Below are 17,554 nucleotides of genomic sequence, written 5' to 3'. Positions count from 1 at the left end.
TCCCTGCAACCCAATAAACAAGGGAGCTTCATACATTCAATTATTCACCCGTCTGAGAACATAGCAAGGTCATAATTTGGCCAACATCAAGTATGGCAAAAGCACAATTATTTCAAGGCCTCAGGGGAAGTCTTAAACTCTTAAGATAATGGTTATATTGGAGGAACTGACTGCAACTTCACTTTCGTGTTCGTACTTTCCTCTCCAGCCAGCCAGCCTTGGGAACCCAGCCAGCAGGCAGCTCCTCTCTCTTTTTCAGCTGGCTGACCTTGGGGAAACCAGCCAGCTGCTTCACTCTGGTCTGGCTTGCAGGGCCTGGATTGCACTGGAAGCTACACTCGACCCCATGGGATATAAATGACCTTTTGATAAGACAGTATCAGCCAGCCACAGTCCTGTTAACTGGGAATTAGATCTACAAAACACTTGCACTGCCATAGCTAGTCCGGCTCTCTATGGGAGTATTTCTTTTTATATGGGAAGAGTAATTAGCATTCTGGCTCTGGAAGAACATTGTGGACTTTGTTATGTGGTTGAGTTTACTGTTCTTCTCCTCACTCTGTACTCCCTTATCTTTAGTTAGCTCTTGTGCACTCTGATAGTCCTGGTGGTTTTTGCTTTGATTCTGGTTTCTCAAGTTCACACTGGCCTCTGCATTCCTCTGTATTTTGCATTGAATTTCTCTGTTTGTATAGATTTCTTCTAATGTTTCTAATATTTTCCAAAGTTCAAACTATAGCAAGGCAGTTTCCAAAATTAAATTAAGTTTAAATTTCAGTTATTTAGTAGTACCTTATCTGTCCAAATCCATGTCCAAGTACAGCAGCCAATTCCATAAAGCAATTTTAAAAGTCACCAAAATACATTTCCTACAGATCATTTACTTTGTCACTCTGACATTTCAGCAATGGTAAAAGCATATTTTTACCTTTTTTTTTGTTTTTTCAAAGCCAATTTGTTTTACTTTTGTAAAGTTATAATCAAAGTTAGAAATTCTTGACAGCTGTTCCTTCACCAATCCTCCTGCAATCCTTAAGCCTTTCCAAGTTTTTTCTGCAAAGCCACAAGTACTACCCACAATGGCAAACACAGTGGGAAACTTCTACATTTCTCTGATCCCACCATGTCCATGGACACCCACTCAGACCATCAAGCTCTTATTTGTGGGTTATGGCACAAGCACTGGTAATCCCATGGCCTCAAGGCATTAACCAGCCAACTTCATAAGATCTACTTTTGATCTATCCCACCACCTACCTACCTTTGATCTACCCCACCACTTCTATACCTATTCTTCAAGAAGACTGCTGAGAACAGCTGTTTCAGCTGTCTCTTTTACATCTTTTCCGCCAGGATAAACATAAAAGTTAAGGTTACCACCATCTTCTGTATTCACCAGTTCAATTCCACTTTTTCCATCACTGTTTTTTGCTATTCCTCCTGTACACAACTCCTTTCCTGCCACTGCAACTCTCCAACTGCTCACACAGAAATGAGCCTGCCCTGCTCCTGATGTTACCACACTTCTCTCTTCACTCACATCCCTATACTTGTGCTCTTCTGTTCAGTGCAGTTTGCCTTTCAACAACTGAAGCTCCCCTAGACTGCAACTCCCCTCCACAAACCCCTGTCATTTTAATTAACTGAAATGCTGTATTTCAGCAGATGTGCTGAGGACAGCATTGTGGTTAAGATACTGAGCTTCAGTTCCTCATCCTGTTAGACCTTTTCTGCATGATCATGGGCAAGATTTTCATTCCTTTGTGCTTCAGTTTACCAGTTTCACAATGCAAACTGTTATACTTCTATTGTCCTCAGGCTTACAAATTCTCAGTCAGTGCAAAGAAATTGAATAATATAAGAAGTATGCATAACTATAATAAAAGAGGCAATGGGACAATTTTTGATTGAAAACAGAGTAAGACTAGCAGTTAATGGTTTAGTATTTCCTTTTAAGAAATACTGCGTTTGCATATATTCAACAACAATATTTAGTGCCTTTAATATAACAACTTTGTGGTTGTTCTTCAGTTGTGGAGTATGAAGTCAATACCCAAGTGCACGTGAATAAAGAATTCTCTGATAGGCATCTCCACCACATTTTTTCCTCTACATCATATTAATTTCTATGATAATAAGAAAATTTATGTAGATCTTCACATCAACTGTGAAGCCTCATCATCATCTCAAACAGTCCTTGGGCCTTTCAGTCTACAGAATCACTTCCTTCCTAAACTCAACCAATATAGACAGCTTTCTTACCAGCCCAGGTATCAGCAACAAATAAATTTAGTGCACTTTTGAGATCCTGGAACATTTCTTCTTAATCCATCAGTTTAATACCATGTATTAGGTAATACGTATTATATAATACATATTTTATATAGATATATATGTATACATATGTATCCTATATAAAGTATTCATACAAAGTCATAGAGGCCTTCAAAACATCCTTGCATGGAAGACTGAGATTATTCTTGTTTCTGGCTAATATAATTCAGTTAATTTTAGATCCAGTACCAAAGTGACTCTAACAACTGTTAACACAAGATGCAACCAAGGAAACAGGGGGAAATTGTAGTCTTCCAGTCACCCCAGGAACATTAGTCCTGAAGGGACAGCCTGCACAACCTCTACTACAAAGACAGTGAAAATTACTCATTCCTATAGCTAGATTTGGAGGCATCAGCTTTATTCTGCTCTGATGAACCTGGCTTCCACCTTCTCTCTCAAAGACATTGCCTCTGCCTCTCAGGCTAACTGTACTTCTTTGTTGGTGGCCATTTGTTCTAACGCTCAAAATCCAGAAACAGACTCTTCCACTCCTGTGACACACAAGACAAAGAAAATCCAAACCCAGTGAAGTCTCCTGCCTCACATATATGAGTGCAGGTAGGGGGTAATTAACTTGTAAATTCCCAGAGGAGATCCAACATGCTTTTCTTCAGGTCTTGAAAAAGCACTTGCCCAAGTAGGAGTAGGACGAGGTTTCTTTGAATTCAAAATCAGTTCCTGCCAGAAAGCCAACAAGATTTCTGACAAGAAGAACTACTCAACACAGGGACAGTGAGACCTGAAGTACTGTTTTAAGAAAAGATTCACAGGTAATTTTATCCCAGGTCTAACAGTAATGATGCACGTAACACCTTTAAATATTATCCTGCTCTGTAGACAGAGAAATTGATAGCATCTGCTCATCTTGGAAAAGAATATGGTAGTTACATGGTTAACTTATTTTTTAAAATTGCTGTGCTAAGATCCACCAGAATGTAAAAAATGTCTTTGGGGATTGGGAGGTGCAGTCATCCCAAGATACTCATCCCAAGACATCCTGCTTATCTGGACTACGTCCCTTGAAAACTTTTTAATTCTGGCAGTGACCCATAAACACCAAAAAGCAGCAGCTGTGTTCCCCTTCTGCAAGAGGATGTTGACCGCTAGGTCACATTTTCTTAATGTAACCCAAGTCCATTAGTACTCCAGTAAATCAGCTCAGTAAACTTGCCTCCAAAAGTCCTCAGGCTGGCCCAAGCACAGTGATGTGGCATTGAGGAACAGTAGCTTCTTAACTTAGAGGCGTCAAGGAAAAATTACTGTGCCAAGGGCACATTAATCATAAAAAAAACAACAGACAAAGGCACAAAAGGCACGCTACTTCAGTAACAGCAGAGATACTGCAGCAGATAATGAACAATTACAGAGCTGCTGCTAGAGAATACAGAGCTGCTGCTAGAGAACTTACTGTCAGTGCCAAGACAGGAGGAGCTAGGCTCCGGAATGGAGACATAGAACTCAAATTGCTTTTGCAGGAGTGGCACAACACTGACAAAAGACATACCATCACATGCTTTCCAAAAACTATCAGAGAAAAAAATGTATGTTTGAATATGGGAAGGGATTCTACCTTTCAAAACCTACATCTTCAGAAACTAAGACAACAAGAAAGTTCACATTATAATCTGTAGCAAGAAAAGACAATTGTACCTGTTCACTTACATCCCATTTTGACTATAAGAAGTCACATTATGTATCCTTTGGAATGGACCAAGACTGTACCGAAGAAAGATATAAAGGAAAAATAACCAAGTGCTATTAAAAATAGATACCTTGAAGTATGCCACTATTTTTCACTCGGGGTTCAATCACTTGAATTGTATCATCTTCAAGATAGAAGTATATTTTGCAGTGTCTGATTCTATATAGCTCTTGATTTTTGTCAGGCACTTCTTCATCAAAATAGGCATCAAAAGACAATACCTATTAAGAACAATAAATAAGTATAAAGCAGGAAAATCTCCAATGCTTTTGCAAAATATGTCAATAAAATAAACTTGTATAGATTATAAGTAACTAAATGTATGGATCTCAGGAGGTAGATTTGTTTCTCAGAATTGTAAAAACAGAAATCCACATTAAATCCCATAAATTTTAAATTCTTTACTTGACATTTTTATTATCACAACATCTAAGCAGAGATAGAAGTCTAAAGTAAAGAAATAAATCAAATATAAAGCTATCAGCAGGCTGCTTAGAAAATCTTCTCAACAAAGCACTTTTGCTAACACAATGAGCTACCTAGGTCCTGAAGCAAATTTTAGACTGCTATTCAATGAATTGCTGAAAAATAAAGTGCATTATGACAGTAATGGCTTCACTATTGAGGTACATGGAGAGTTCTTTTCAAGCAGATCCTGCAAGCTGTCTAACGAAAGCTACTGAAGACTATCAGAGAGAAATGGTGTTTTTTCAGGAGTCATTTAGAGCTCTGCAATACTGGCATTTTGAAACTTGCCTGGTCCTGCACTTCAGTGAGTGGGGAAATCTCAGACAGAGGGTATGCCAACTGGCCTTTATAATCTCTTGCAATAAAATAATGCAATGAAAAAAATCCCTTCAGAGGTGAGGTGTCAGGTGCTTTACTACAGTGGCCTTTATGTCTGGAGATCCCAGCCCAAACTCAGCAAACCACTACACATTTTGCACTTCTTGGTATTGTTTATGGTCTTTAATCATCAAGACCAATTTTAAGGGAATGTCTAAGAAGTACCTACTTAGTAGTGCATTATCTAATAGGAAGCTTGCTGTGGTAAGTATGTGCAGGAAGACATTAACTAAAACAGGTTTTCATCCTGCCCCCTTCCCCCAGTGCATTTGTGTCAAATCTGTGCTAATTCATACTTCATTTTGCATGATTATTCTATTTAATAAATTCAATTACCCTTATTCCTGATTCATTAGACAAACTGAAGCATCAAAAAGAACTTAGCTTTTCTCTGTGTTTCAATAAGCATCTGGCAGACCCTGGTTTGAAAAAAATATCTGAAATCTAGGAAGCTGGCCAGCACCCCTATATGACAGAACAGGCCGGTTAAGAGTCTGTACTCCTTTAGCACATGCCTTTTAGAACCTCAAAGTACTTCCACGAATACTAATGACACAAATTTTAAAACACCCTAACAGACAAACACAGCCTCTTTTTCTACATCTGGGGAGAGAGAGCTAGTGGTTTGCTCAGGAGCACATAAAACAGCCACCCCATGCCCTAGTCAGGCCTCCCAAAAGGCCACTCTCCCTTTTCCCAGGCAGGCTGAAGAACACTCTCTTTCCAGAAACTATTACAAAGGGTAAGATATTCAGCATGCATCAAACAATATGACAGACACATTTTCGGCATCAACTCTCCTGCACTGTGACCTGCCACCATTAAGAGAAATTAAGTTGTAATAAAATGACATAACTGTTACCTGTTCAACCTGATGGCATTAAATCTTCACAAAAGGATCTACACACTATGGGTTATGGTTGTTTAAGTAGTACAAAATGCAAGTTTCTGAAGAGCATACAGATGAAATAGTTGAAAATAAATAAAAAATTGTTCTGGCTACATGTAACTTTTAACTGTGGATTTCACTGTTCCAAGTAACAAGCACAAAAACACTGTCGGATAAAACATACAACAGAGCCAACACAAACTGCAGTTTTGCAGATGAAAACAGATGATCCAGGAAGGGTGAAGAGTGGAAGGAACAGGAAAGAAGGCGGCTTGCTTTTCATTTAAAAGCAAATTTAATTTTTAAAAATACTTGAAATGTAACACTTCCTAGCTCATGTCTCATCTGTAGTACATTGCTCTGTACAAAGTTCCCATCCTACTATTTAAAAAAAAATAAATGTTACTTATGAAGTCCAAAAGTAACAAATATTGAATAAACTCTGTGCCATTTTGTGAAGTTGGCACAAGGTTTCCTTAGCACCTGTGATAATCAAATTATAAACTTAATTTCAAGCCTAGGAGGCCTTGTGTGTGTACTTAATTGTGGAAGACATTAAATTTACACTTGCTTCCTATTAAGCATATGAAATTGCAAAAACTATTTCTCAAACTACTTAATAATAAAGTTTTATGCCTGTCCTTCCTCCAAGTACTATGGTACTACTGAAAGTTGGAAACCAAATTAAAATGGTAAGAAAGCAGACTACATTTAAAAAGATAAACACCAACTCAGACTACTCAGACCATTTCTCATGCAGTCCATTCTGCTGAGTAACAAACTGCAGCACTGGAGGACACAGCTGCATTCTAGGCTCATAACTGGGGAAGCCAAATTAATTGGGTAGTGCCCTTTAACAGTCTGCAATTGATACCAACACATGAGCCTTTCAGAGGCCAATTTCATACCTGCAAACTCCTGTCCTGTATTGCCCTGTGGAGGAATACACTGACTAGAGAAGGAACATCAAAAGGCCCGCTAGCTCATTTCAACAGCCAAGTTCAGTGCCTGACGCCCAGTTGCAGGTCCCCGCTGCCTCCTACCTAAGCTCTTTATTTCATAAAGCTGGGTCCAAGTCATGTTAATTTAAATATAGCCCCAAGAAGTGAGTGCACACTGCCCATTGAAAGAAGGGTGTAGATAAAGCTCATGCAGGACTGGCTAAAGCCTTAACACTTTGGAACATTAGACCAATTTGTACTTGAGCACGTTGCTGAAAACTATGTGAGAAATAGTACGGATTTCAGAGGCAATGCTAACTGAAGTCACGTGTATCTGTTCAAGCTTTACATTTTCTTGTAGTAGTTCTGGTCTGCCAAATAAATGAATGTGTAATTGTACTGCAATTACCTGCATGGCTTTTCTTCAAAGTAAAAATTATAAGATTAGCCATTCTTCCCAATATTTAAATACCATAATCATTTAGTCATGCAACATTTCAGCGATCTGCTGAATGATTTCTTTTTCTGGATCATTTTCCTTCTCTGATTGTAGGCTTTTTGCTTTAGAAATAAAACATCACTAACTAGAATTTAATTAAATTTAAACATGGAGAGTAATGACAGTGTGCTACAAAATTTGTACCATAATAGATTACAGTTATTTCCTAACTCTCCATCTTTAAAGGTGTCACTACAGTCATGCAAAATACAAATATTAATTTTAAATTCCCGTGTCTATAATGGACATAACCAACCTTCCTGCAAGTGAACAGATCACACCAAAGGCAGCAGGACTTTGATCAAGTAAATATGATAGCATATGGGAATTCCGAGTCAACAGCACTCCATGGAGGCCCATTTTTTCCTGAACTGGGACTTACCTTATATTCTTAGCAGGCTTTCAAATAATTGCTTCAATGTCATGATCTTCTCTAAAATTAAATACACCAATCACTCCCTTATTTTCATTATATCCTGTATATACAGAAATATTTTTCTATGTTGCTGTACAGCATAATACATATTTATATTAATTGTCAAATATACCAGTATGATGGAAAAATAGGTGCTACCACTCTTTTTGTCTATGTAGGAACTTTCTTTGCATGCACAAAATAACCTTCTGAAATATCTAACTGAATTTCACCTTTATACCATCTTTGTCATATTGTAGCTATTCATAAAAAACATACAGAAACAGATTTGTATGTACCTGCTTGTCAAATGCTACCCAAGCAGGAGCATCACTTCCCATCCCTTCAGGAAACACACTGTATTTAGGTGTCAGCTTCTGACCAGGTAGTGGTTCACCTCCAACTCCAGGTTTATTTTCATCAACCAGCATAGCAACATTATTGCAGAAACCCCAGTGCTGTGACTTGTGGAACTTTTCTTTCCCTATCTGCAATAAATTTGGAAGAAAAAGAGAACAAAAAAAATCTGTATGTTTGTTTTCAAATCCATGAGATTTAACTATCTAGGCAAGGAGGATTAATCACATAAGAGTTTCTCTATAATTACTTTTAATACAGAGTCTAAAAACCTGTAACAACTGGAATGCTGCAAGTGAAATTATATATTTCAGTGGTCAAATTGCCAGCATTATAGATGAAAATTGAAAAATATCCCAGCAATTTACCCAGGCTCAGAGACAGGATGATACCAGGTGTTTTTTCCCCCCTATCCCCTGCAACAAGGATTGAGGTATGAGATAGGAAGAAGCAAGTCACCCACGAGAACTGCTGCAAAAGGTAGAGGGGAAAAGCCTTTTCTACAGATCTCCAGAGGGCAAATGGAAACAGTTCAGGAGTACCCAGAGAACAGCCTGCTCTCATTACTTATGTCAAAGACCTTATTTACACTTGTATCCCCAAGTGCAGAATAAATAGCTCTGTACTAGTGAATATACTTGGATTTTGGAAGGTTGGATCTAAATCAAAAGACAGAACATTCATTCCATCTGAACTCACTCCAAAAGAAGATCTCTGTAGTGATTTCTTTATATTATTGCTATTTTTTTAGGCAATTAAGGATGGAGTGCTTAAAAAAATACTCACAATCAACTGCAAAGAAACCCATCTTGCCTACTTGCATTTCTTGGCTGGAGCTGGAGCCAGTCTTACAGTGATGCAGAAAAGCCTTTGGCCTGACATGAATATCAGTCCTGCCTGTAGGCATGTCCTTCCTAATGAGCTGCCTGATCTGCTGGCCAGTTTTCTCGAATGGTGGCAGTCACTGTGAGTTGTGCTTGGGCAGCAACCCCTTAACAGCCCCACACATCAGCCTCGCACGAGAGGAGAAGGGAACAGGAAAAGCCAACAGAAGGCTAAACTAACTCTTCCTGCCATGAGAAGCAATCCTGACTCATTAGCTCCTCTCCCTCTACTATTCCTCCCTTCTTCACCCTCTCAAATCCTTGAAACACTTGGTCTTGGAAGGCAGAAGAAGGCCACTGGGTAACTGCACCCCAGCACGACGAGTCAGGGAAGATGGAGACTACCACAGCTGTGCCCTTCCTCAGCCTGGGACTGGGTGAATATGAGGAAAGATAAACCTAAGGGGGAGGAACTAATGTTATGGCAGAGCACAGAACAGGCTCTGTGTGGAGGAAAAGGCTGGACAATAAAATTTTTCATAGCAGCACTGGAGCAGGTTATGTTGGTAATGTAGCAAAGTGCCAAAATTGCTTCCCCTTCTGTATTTAGAAGACTGGGCATTACTAATTATTACATGGATATATTTAAACCACTACTCCCCAGAAAGGTGTAGGCAACTCTAAGTTACTATCATATATAAAAAAATGGTACAAATAATGATTTTTCATTATGGCAATGTGCAAATGCTCCAAAATGACACATGCTCAGCACAGCTTTTCCGGGAACAAGTATAAGCAGTGAAGCAGTAAAACCTAAAAGTAACCAAATAACTATTTCATTCTGCCAATATGAGAGTAAGGAATCTGAAAGGCAGATAACAAATCTCATGGCTCATAACATCCAATGCTCATATATACAAACTACTGCACACTGAAGGTTACAGCCTGAACTGTTCACCTGCCTTGCAGTTCTCTAAATCCTGTGACACAGGACAAAGAGCTGCCCTTGACATGATCAAGTGAATCACTACTTTAGCTTTACTTTTGCTTAAAATGCTTTTTCATTCCACTTTTGCAAGGATAGTAGTAGAAAAAATTATTTACTATTTTTACATATTATTCTTTTTAATGCCATAAGAATCAATGGCCCTACCTTGCTTAGGTTAACAAAAGCTGGGTCAGCCAGCACCCTTTGAAACAGTCATTGCAAAACAAGGTAAGGTTCGCATACTGGGGACAGTGACTGGAAGGAGTTTGGAAGCACCTCCCCAAAGAAGATATTTAAAAGGTAAGCAATGTTCTGAATAAAGATGAATAAAAGGGCACATGGCAAGTTTATCACAGTTCAAAGAACAATAGAAAGGAAAACAGGAAGTACTCCTGAACCATATGTTTAGAACTCAAGAACAAGGGTTACAGAATAAAAGAGAAAATCATTAAAAGGAAACACTTCTGTAACAACTAGTCAGCTCCCAAGCCCCCCTGTCACACAGCATTGCTCAAGCCAAGAATTTAACAAGATTAAAGAGCTGCACATTTGCAGGAATACTGCCCAAAATAAAATATGGCATATCAGCACATTGTCTTGAGCTGTGATACAAAATGTCGTGTCTCGGTGGACAGTGTAAGCACTGACATTTAGGCATTAGGAGGGGATCTTCATGTGGTCATCCCACCCCTCCCTCAAGAAGTGAGCACAGGCATTCTCCCAGTACGGGGCTCTGGAACAGACAGGCACTGATGGGGTCTGGCACCCACTTCGTAACTTATCTGCACTTAGGATGTTTTTTCTCCATCTCCTTTGGGCACTACCGAGCTGCCCTTTCTTCTATTTCTTCCTTTAATAATTTTGTTCCTTGGTAAGCTGATACGGAGAAGTCAGAACAGAAGGGAGCTTTCTGCATTTATCTGTTCAAATGTGGAATAGCTATAGTGAAGCTGAGTTTTTAAAGGGATATTTCTAGGCAGAAACTTCTAATTTATATTGAAAGTGCTATAGAACAGATATACTTTATGGCACAGCAAGTATTTAATTATTTTCCCCCATTGCCAAAGCATGAGTTGGGGGAAAGGTGTAGTTATCAAAGCACAGTGAGTGGCAGTTTTCCTGAGCAAGGAAAGTGGCAGTTTTCCTGAGCTTTTCATGTCCTCAAAGCTTCTTCTAGAATCATTTGCTGTTCATCTGCTTCTGGGTTTTGGTGACCTTCAGTGTGCTAAACTGTCCATCAAAGTAATCCAGGTTTGGACCTGCTGGAAATCTTCCAGAATTTAGGGATGAAACTGCAACACCGTTCACAATTTGATATGTAAAATACACAGCTCAACAGCTGCAATTCAATGAAGAATCTTCTGTGGCATTCTCGTAACTTTTTAAGGTTCAACAGAAAAACTATTTTAGACTTCTTACCACTGAATTACTTATAAGCCCCTTCTCCATAAAAAGCACCTACATCCATATGCAGAATAACCTCTTAGTTCTGAAAGTCTGTACAGTTATTTCTTAAAAAAAATGTTTAGGAAAAAGTAATTATAACTGAAGATCACAAAAGAGAAAAATGACACTTGGGAAACTTCAGCTAATGCACTCAGACCACATCCAACCTAAAATAGTGACAGAACATCACATTACCTCCACAGTAATATTAAATGACTTCTAAAAGAAATCTGTGAGAGCTTTACTGTGTCTGCTGTGCTAATGCAGCTGAACTGAACAGGCTGGCCTGTTCAGATCTGCTGAACAAAGCTGCCCATTTTCTGTGTGGTAAGCCTGAAATAAATATTGAGGATACATTCAATAGTGACTAATACAAAGGTCAGGATTCTCTGCAGCTATTAGCTTTGCAAACACAGCCACTGCAGTCCTTGGGGAACACTGCCTCATGCTCTCTCCATCTTGCTCTTTAAAACCCTGGTAGAGTCACAGCAAACTCATCAGGGAGCTGCACGTTTCAGTTGAACCAAACATAACTGGAAATCTCTCACCTGGAGTGACGTGGGAGCCCTGTGCACACGCTGTCTCAGGAGCTATATGGTTTTAACTAAGTTCCACAGGGAGTTATGGCAGAAACCGCTTGTAGCAGTCCAGTTTTCCTCCCTGTATCCACTTTGAATTCCCATCTCGAGAACAGCAGCTGCACTGTGGAGGTCTGGCTCAAATCCTGTATCAGGATGAACTGTGGCATTTCTGAACTACTCTAGGCTGCTGACACTGTTCCGGGTCGCTTTGGTTAAGCAATGGAAATAAATGCAAATGCTGCTTGCTGTGCCAGCCACATTCACATGACCGATTTTCAACTCTTTTATCATCCCCAGCTTGCTGCAGAGGTTTCAGTATGTTCAGAGGTTAAGCAGCACTGAAAAAGGAGGCATGCCTTAAGACACTGTTCCTAGGAACTCTGGTGCCCCTCGAACAGACCCCAGAACAAGGTGCGCCAACACTAAGATCCTGAATCAGTACAAGAAAGATATGGACCTGTTGGAGCAGGTCCAGAGTAGGGCCACAAAAATGATCAGAGGGCTGGAATACATCTCCTATGAAGACAGGTTGAGAGAGCTGGAGTTGTTCAGCCTGCAGAATAGAAGGCTCAGGGGAGACCTTAATGTGGCTTTTCAATACTTAAAGGGGGCTTATAAGAAAAATGGGGACAAACTTTTTAGTAGGGTCTGTAGCAACAGGTCAAGAGGTAATGATTTTAAACTAAAAGAGGGTAGTTTCATACTAGATACAAGGAAGAAAATGTTTACAAAGAGAAACACTAGAACAGGATGACCAGAGTGGCAGTGGATGCCCCAATCCTGGAAACATTCAAGGTCAGGTTGAACGGGCTTTGAGAAACCTGAACTAGTTGAAGACGTCCCTGCTCGTTACAGGTAGGGTGGACTAGATGATCTTAAAAGATCTCTTCCAATTCGAACTACTCTGTGATTCTATTAGCTCCCTCTCACTGCCTGAGCTGGTACAGCCTCAGAGAAGGCAACAGATGGATAAAAAGAAAAGGGTCCAAAATGCAACCCTGACAGGCAGCTACAGGAAGATTTGGGTTCATCACCTGTGAACACACAGAAATCTAGGGGAATGGGGCTGATGTGCAGGAGGCAGTGGAATTAGTTCAGGAAGGCCAGAGAAAGAAGAACGGAAGGCACAGCAGGCAGGCTTACTTATAAGGAGGTTGGCAAGCACTTCTTCAAGAAAAACTGTCTTATTTTGTTGCCAGTGATCACAGAGCAGCAGCAAATACTCAAGCCAGGAAACAGAGACAGCAGCAGTAGCACAGCTGAGGGCAATTCCAAGCTCCTGTAATAAGAAGATGTGGAATTTCTGCTGTGCCACTAAAGTTTGTGACAGAAACTGATATTCTCAAGGATATACTTTTCCTCCTGAGATCTATAAACTCATTGTCCAATTCTCTGAGAAATGCCATGCAAAAATGTTGCATTGAATTCTCTCTTTGAGAGGGATTTCAAACCTTTGGCAAGAAAATACACTGGTCAGCAAGCACTTGGTATATCTCACTCAAGTGAGTATGTGGTCCTCTCCCTTAGCTGCTGATGTAAGGCAACATCAATTTGGTATCAGAAGGGGCAGCTGCCTTTCAGAACAGGCAGCAGACCACTAATACTAACAAAGTAATGTTGCTAACAAAATGTTGTTGCATTGTCACCAGTGTCAGCCTCAACACAGTTCAAACTCCAAACGCACAAACTTTTTCTCATGGTAACAGAGCAAACCCGTTATATGCTACATTTCTGCCACACACAGGATTAAACATGGTTATCAAGATCTGTGCTTTTATGCCCTGACAAATAGGTGACACACATATAACGTATGGACAAAGCTGAAAATCTCATTATTGCACAATTTCTGTATCAGTTGGGCTCTGCAGTCAGAAGTACCTGCATCTCCCTGTGGCTCTTAAATATTTATTGGCTTCAGTGTCGGGAACAAGAGAAAAGAATTGAAGAATTCACGTTTTCAAGGGTATGCAACAGGTCGTGAAATTTTCAAATGGGTAAGTCACAAATTACTATCTGTTTGTGAAAATAAAGAAATTAATAAACTCTTCAATGCAACAGGATGGTAAATAATGTGTGAGTACCACATCCTACCATTGCCGAGCAGACAAGGACCCTTCTCTAAAGCAGTCAGGACAGAGGAGTGCTGGCTTGCTGAGGAGCGGCAGCACTCCCAGCACAGACTCTGGCCTCCCTAGCCACGGCAACAGGGAAAGACACAACTTCTGCCCATTAGCCAGCCCCTGAAAAGAGCAGGAGGTGGGCTAATCTGTGCTCAGAATCCCAGCCTGTCCTACATCTCCTGATCGCCCACATGTGAACATGACAGGCACTGCTGATGAGCAGCTTACCTTTGGACTTCTGTTCAGGGAATAAGGATTTTAAAGGAGGTGAAGAGATTTTATTTGATGGGTGGACTTATGTATACACCAACTACTGTCATTTTGATTTTAAAGACGTTTGAAAAAAATAAGGTGGTTCCTTTTCCTCTCTTTGTAAATATTTCATGCCCCTGACACCTTCTACTACAACCATCATTCTTCTTCAGCCGATCAAACCAAACATCAACTGCCCCTTTCACCCCAGCTCTTAATTTAGCACAAAGGAAACATTTCCTTACGCTACCGTAGGAACCACTCTGTCTGTTTTAAAAGTGCTCATTCCCCTCTAGTCTCAGAAGCTGTGATGCTCGAGAAACAAGAAGTTGCTGAATCGGGCACGTTGCTGAATCGGGCACCAGTCGGCTGCAGTAAAGAGAAGGAAAAACAATAAAAGCCAGCCAGCGGCTGCTGCCTTTCCCAGTTGCCAGCACCAGGGGCAGCTGTGAGCTGCCGGGCCTCTCTGCCCTTGCTCACTGCCGGAGAAGAAGCGTTTCTGCTCCTGGCTAAAGAGGAATTCAGCGTTCCTGGTACAACGAGCTAGAAGTAATAATAATCATGACGAAGGGGTAATACAAGGGCCAGAGACCTAAGTACCGTGAAAAGATTCCTTACTCTCAATTTGCCAATGCAGTCCCTGCTGCCTTAAGTTAGATTCCGTGCCCCTGACTACCTTAAAGCTCAGGGTTTCTGGAGACAGCCAAGCCACCTTATTAAACACAACTACGGTAGAAAAAAAAAAAAGATATGCTCCTCTTCCACTATGTGGTCCTATATACGAGGCAGGTGGAAGCATTAGGGGCAGAGAAAAGAGGATTGCAGCAGTAGCTTTAACAATGGTAAGAGTGGAATTAATACGCATAATTATAAACCAAGCCCTGGCAGGAGCAGCAACCTCCTGTCCTCCACTTGTCCTTCTTTATGGGGCACTTTGCTACTGTAGTTTCTGTGCAGTGAGAGGCACTGATGGTGATGCTTAGGGTAACGACAGGTATAAATACTTTCTTCCTTTTCAATTTATCTATAGAAGTGGCACTTTTTTTGGTTTTCCTTTAAATATGCCCTTCTTAGCCTCTCATTTGTGGAACTATATTAAAATAAAAATAAATCTAATAGCTAACAACTTAGTGAAGATAGAAACACTTTTTTAGAAAGGCATGTTATCAGTATGAACTCCATTATCTCAAGGACTGTCAAAAAGAGGGATGTGGAGCCCTGACAAAGGTACAACCATGGTCTCACAATGCTGTCTTGTGACAATTGTGGCTTGGTTTTCACACCTTTGGTTATCATAACACATATACACACTATATGTACTTCAGCATGGGGTGTTCAATGCTTTCTCAGTGTAACTCTTCCCAAGCATGTGAAGCAAAACACTGTGCCTTTTCTCTGAGAAAGGAGGCACCACGTCTATCGCAAAACCTCACCACTGCTCCAGTGGAGCTCTGCAGACAGCTCACTCCATCACACTCCAAAGCAAATAATCCATACTCATTAAGTTAAATTTAAATTTGGAGAACAATAAAGTCACAGTTAACACTGATCTCCACCCTGCAGATACCAACAGTACACACCTATTTCAATGTTGCTGATATGCCCACTCAGCTACTTCAAGTGTTATACACACAATCGTTTACACTACAAATTTGAATGCAGCAAGAAAGACTGAGTATTCACCCTTTTTTTTTTCTTCCAAAACAATGGTACCCAGCCTGCTGCTAGCTATTTGCAAGGAAGTTGCCTGAAAGATCCTCACTTGTAAGCTGGGCTCCTCCTGCAAGAGGCCCCATATCCGCATATCCCTGTGCAATGCTGGCACACCAAGCAAGGCTGGGGAGTCCACGTTTTTCTGTGCAATTTCATGCTGCCTGTTCCAGCTACAATTGCATCTACCTGTCTTTGGGGAAGGTGGGGGTTGACAGCTGGATAACACTTACTGCAAAATGATTCATAGCCCATAAAGCAGGCTTCAAATATGCTAAGAGCTTGGAGAAGTCTCATACTGAAGGGGTACTGATGCTTATTATATCACTGGCATGAATACATGTGTGTTCACAAACCAGTTGCAGATTGTCCCTGAACAGTCCCTCTTAGGGCAGACCAAAGCAACCCTAGTCAGGATGCAGCAGCGTGGCTCTAACAGCCACGGTATGTTCATAGTGTGAAAAAGACTGACTACCATCCAGGCATTGTAACATTATTAAGAAAGTCCACCTTGTTTCATCTGCCTCCTGAGGCACCAGCTACGTTGGCCATGCCCAAATCCTTCTTTACCTCCTGCACCATTTCAGAGTACAGATTGTATTCAGTGTGTATCTAGCTATCCTTGACAAACAAGTTTGAAGCAGTAATGGCAGCCTTCTCTTTTGTTTGCTACTGTAGCTCACGATAAAAATACCATCTTATATATTCATATAGCCACATGCTGGTATTTAATAGTACTGGAAACTCTGAAAAAACACACTAGCATCCCTAGGGTTTCCTCCCTGCTCTGCAAAGACTTTTTGGTTTATTTAGAGGGTATCTGCCTCTTCCCATTTTGCTTTGTTAAGAGACTCAAGAGCTCAGATCCCCCCACAGCAGCTGCTAGACCCCTCAGTCCCGGCCTGGTCGCACAGTATTCCCACTCCCAGGGTAAAACTGGAGGCGGTTTGTACACCCAGCGGCACCTCGCTTTTCACCTGCCCGGCAAGGGCAGGGGACGGGTGGAGGCCTCACCGTGGCACCGGCTCTTGCCCCAGCTCTCATCTGCCCTGGCATGCTCCACCGACAGCCATAGCGCACCCTGTTCCGCCCTCGCCCCCCTGTCAGGCAGGCGGAGTGCTGCCAGCGCCCGCCCCGTGGCGGCCACGTCGCCCCCGGCCTGGTCTGAGCGGGGAGGCCGGGCCAACCGACGCCGACGCCGACGCCAACGCCAACGCCAACGCCAGCGTCAGTGGCTCCACCACAGCAGCTCCGACACCAGAGCTGGAGAGGGAAGGAGAAGGGGCATCCCCTCCGCTATCACTCACGTTCCGGTCGCGGGAAACCCCGGGCAGGAGCGGCAGCGCCATGGCCACCCCGGCCCGCCGGGAGCCCCGCGACAACCCCCCAACCGCTGGGGGCGCCGTTGCCTGGAGACGGGTGGCGTCACGGGGGCGGGGCGAAGGGCGGCGGGGCCGAGCAAAACCGAGCGTTAGCGAGTCTCAAGTCTTGCCGAGTGAGGCGCTCCAGGGATCGATCGGCTTCGGCTCAAGGCTCCCGCGCACCGCAGGCACGACCCGTGCGCGCTCCCTGCGGCCCCGCCGCCGGTTCTCCTGGTGTTACCGCCCGCCCGGCCGCCCAGGCGGTATCGGAGGGAGGCAGGAACTG

The 17,554-nt window shown here is 41.9% G+C and overlaps 1 protein-coding gene across 1 annotated transcript in view; it reads right to left on the bottom strand.

Annotated features, from left to right (window-relative positions):
- The window catches only part of EFHC2 (EF-hand domain containing 2), a gene marked incomplete at both ends in the record, with an annotated part of 60,493 nt that extends 43,237 nt beyond the window's left edge, over positions 1-17,256 (bottom strand). The window contains 3 exons of the mRNA XM_080614204.1: positions 4,110-4,260; positions 7,929-8,117; positions 17,215-17,256. Of these exons, the coding sequence (XP_080470330.1) occupies positions 4,110-4,260; positions 7,929-8,117; positions 17,215-17,256 (382 nt within the window). The remainder of the gene's footprint in view (positions 1-4,109; positions 4,261-7,928; positions 8,118-17,214) is intronic.
- Between the last annotated feature and the right edge of the window lie 298 nt (positions 17,257-17,554).

This window comes from Psittacula echo (genome assembly GCF_963264785.1).
Source record: "Psittacula echo genome assembly, chromosome: 3".
NCBI classification, from domain to species: Eukaryota; Metazoa; Chordata; class Aves; order Psittaciformes; family Psittacidae; genus Psittacula; species Psittacula echo.
Note: the sequence above shows the minus strand (reverse complement) of the source record. Positions and strands in the feature narration are given on the sequence as shown.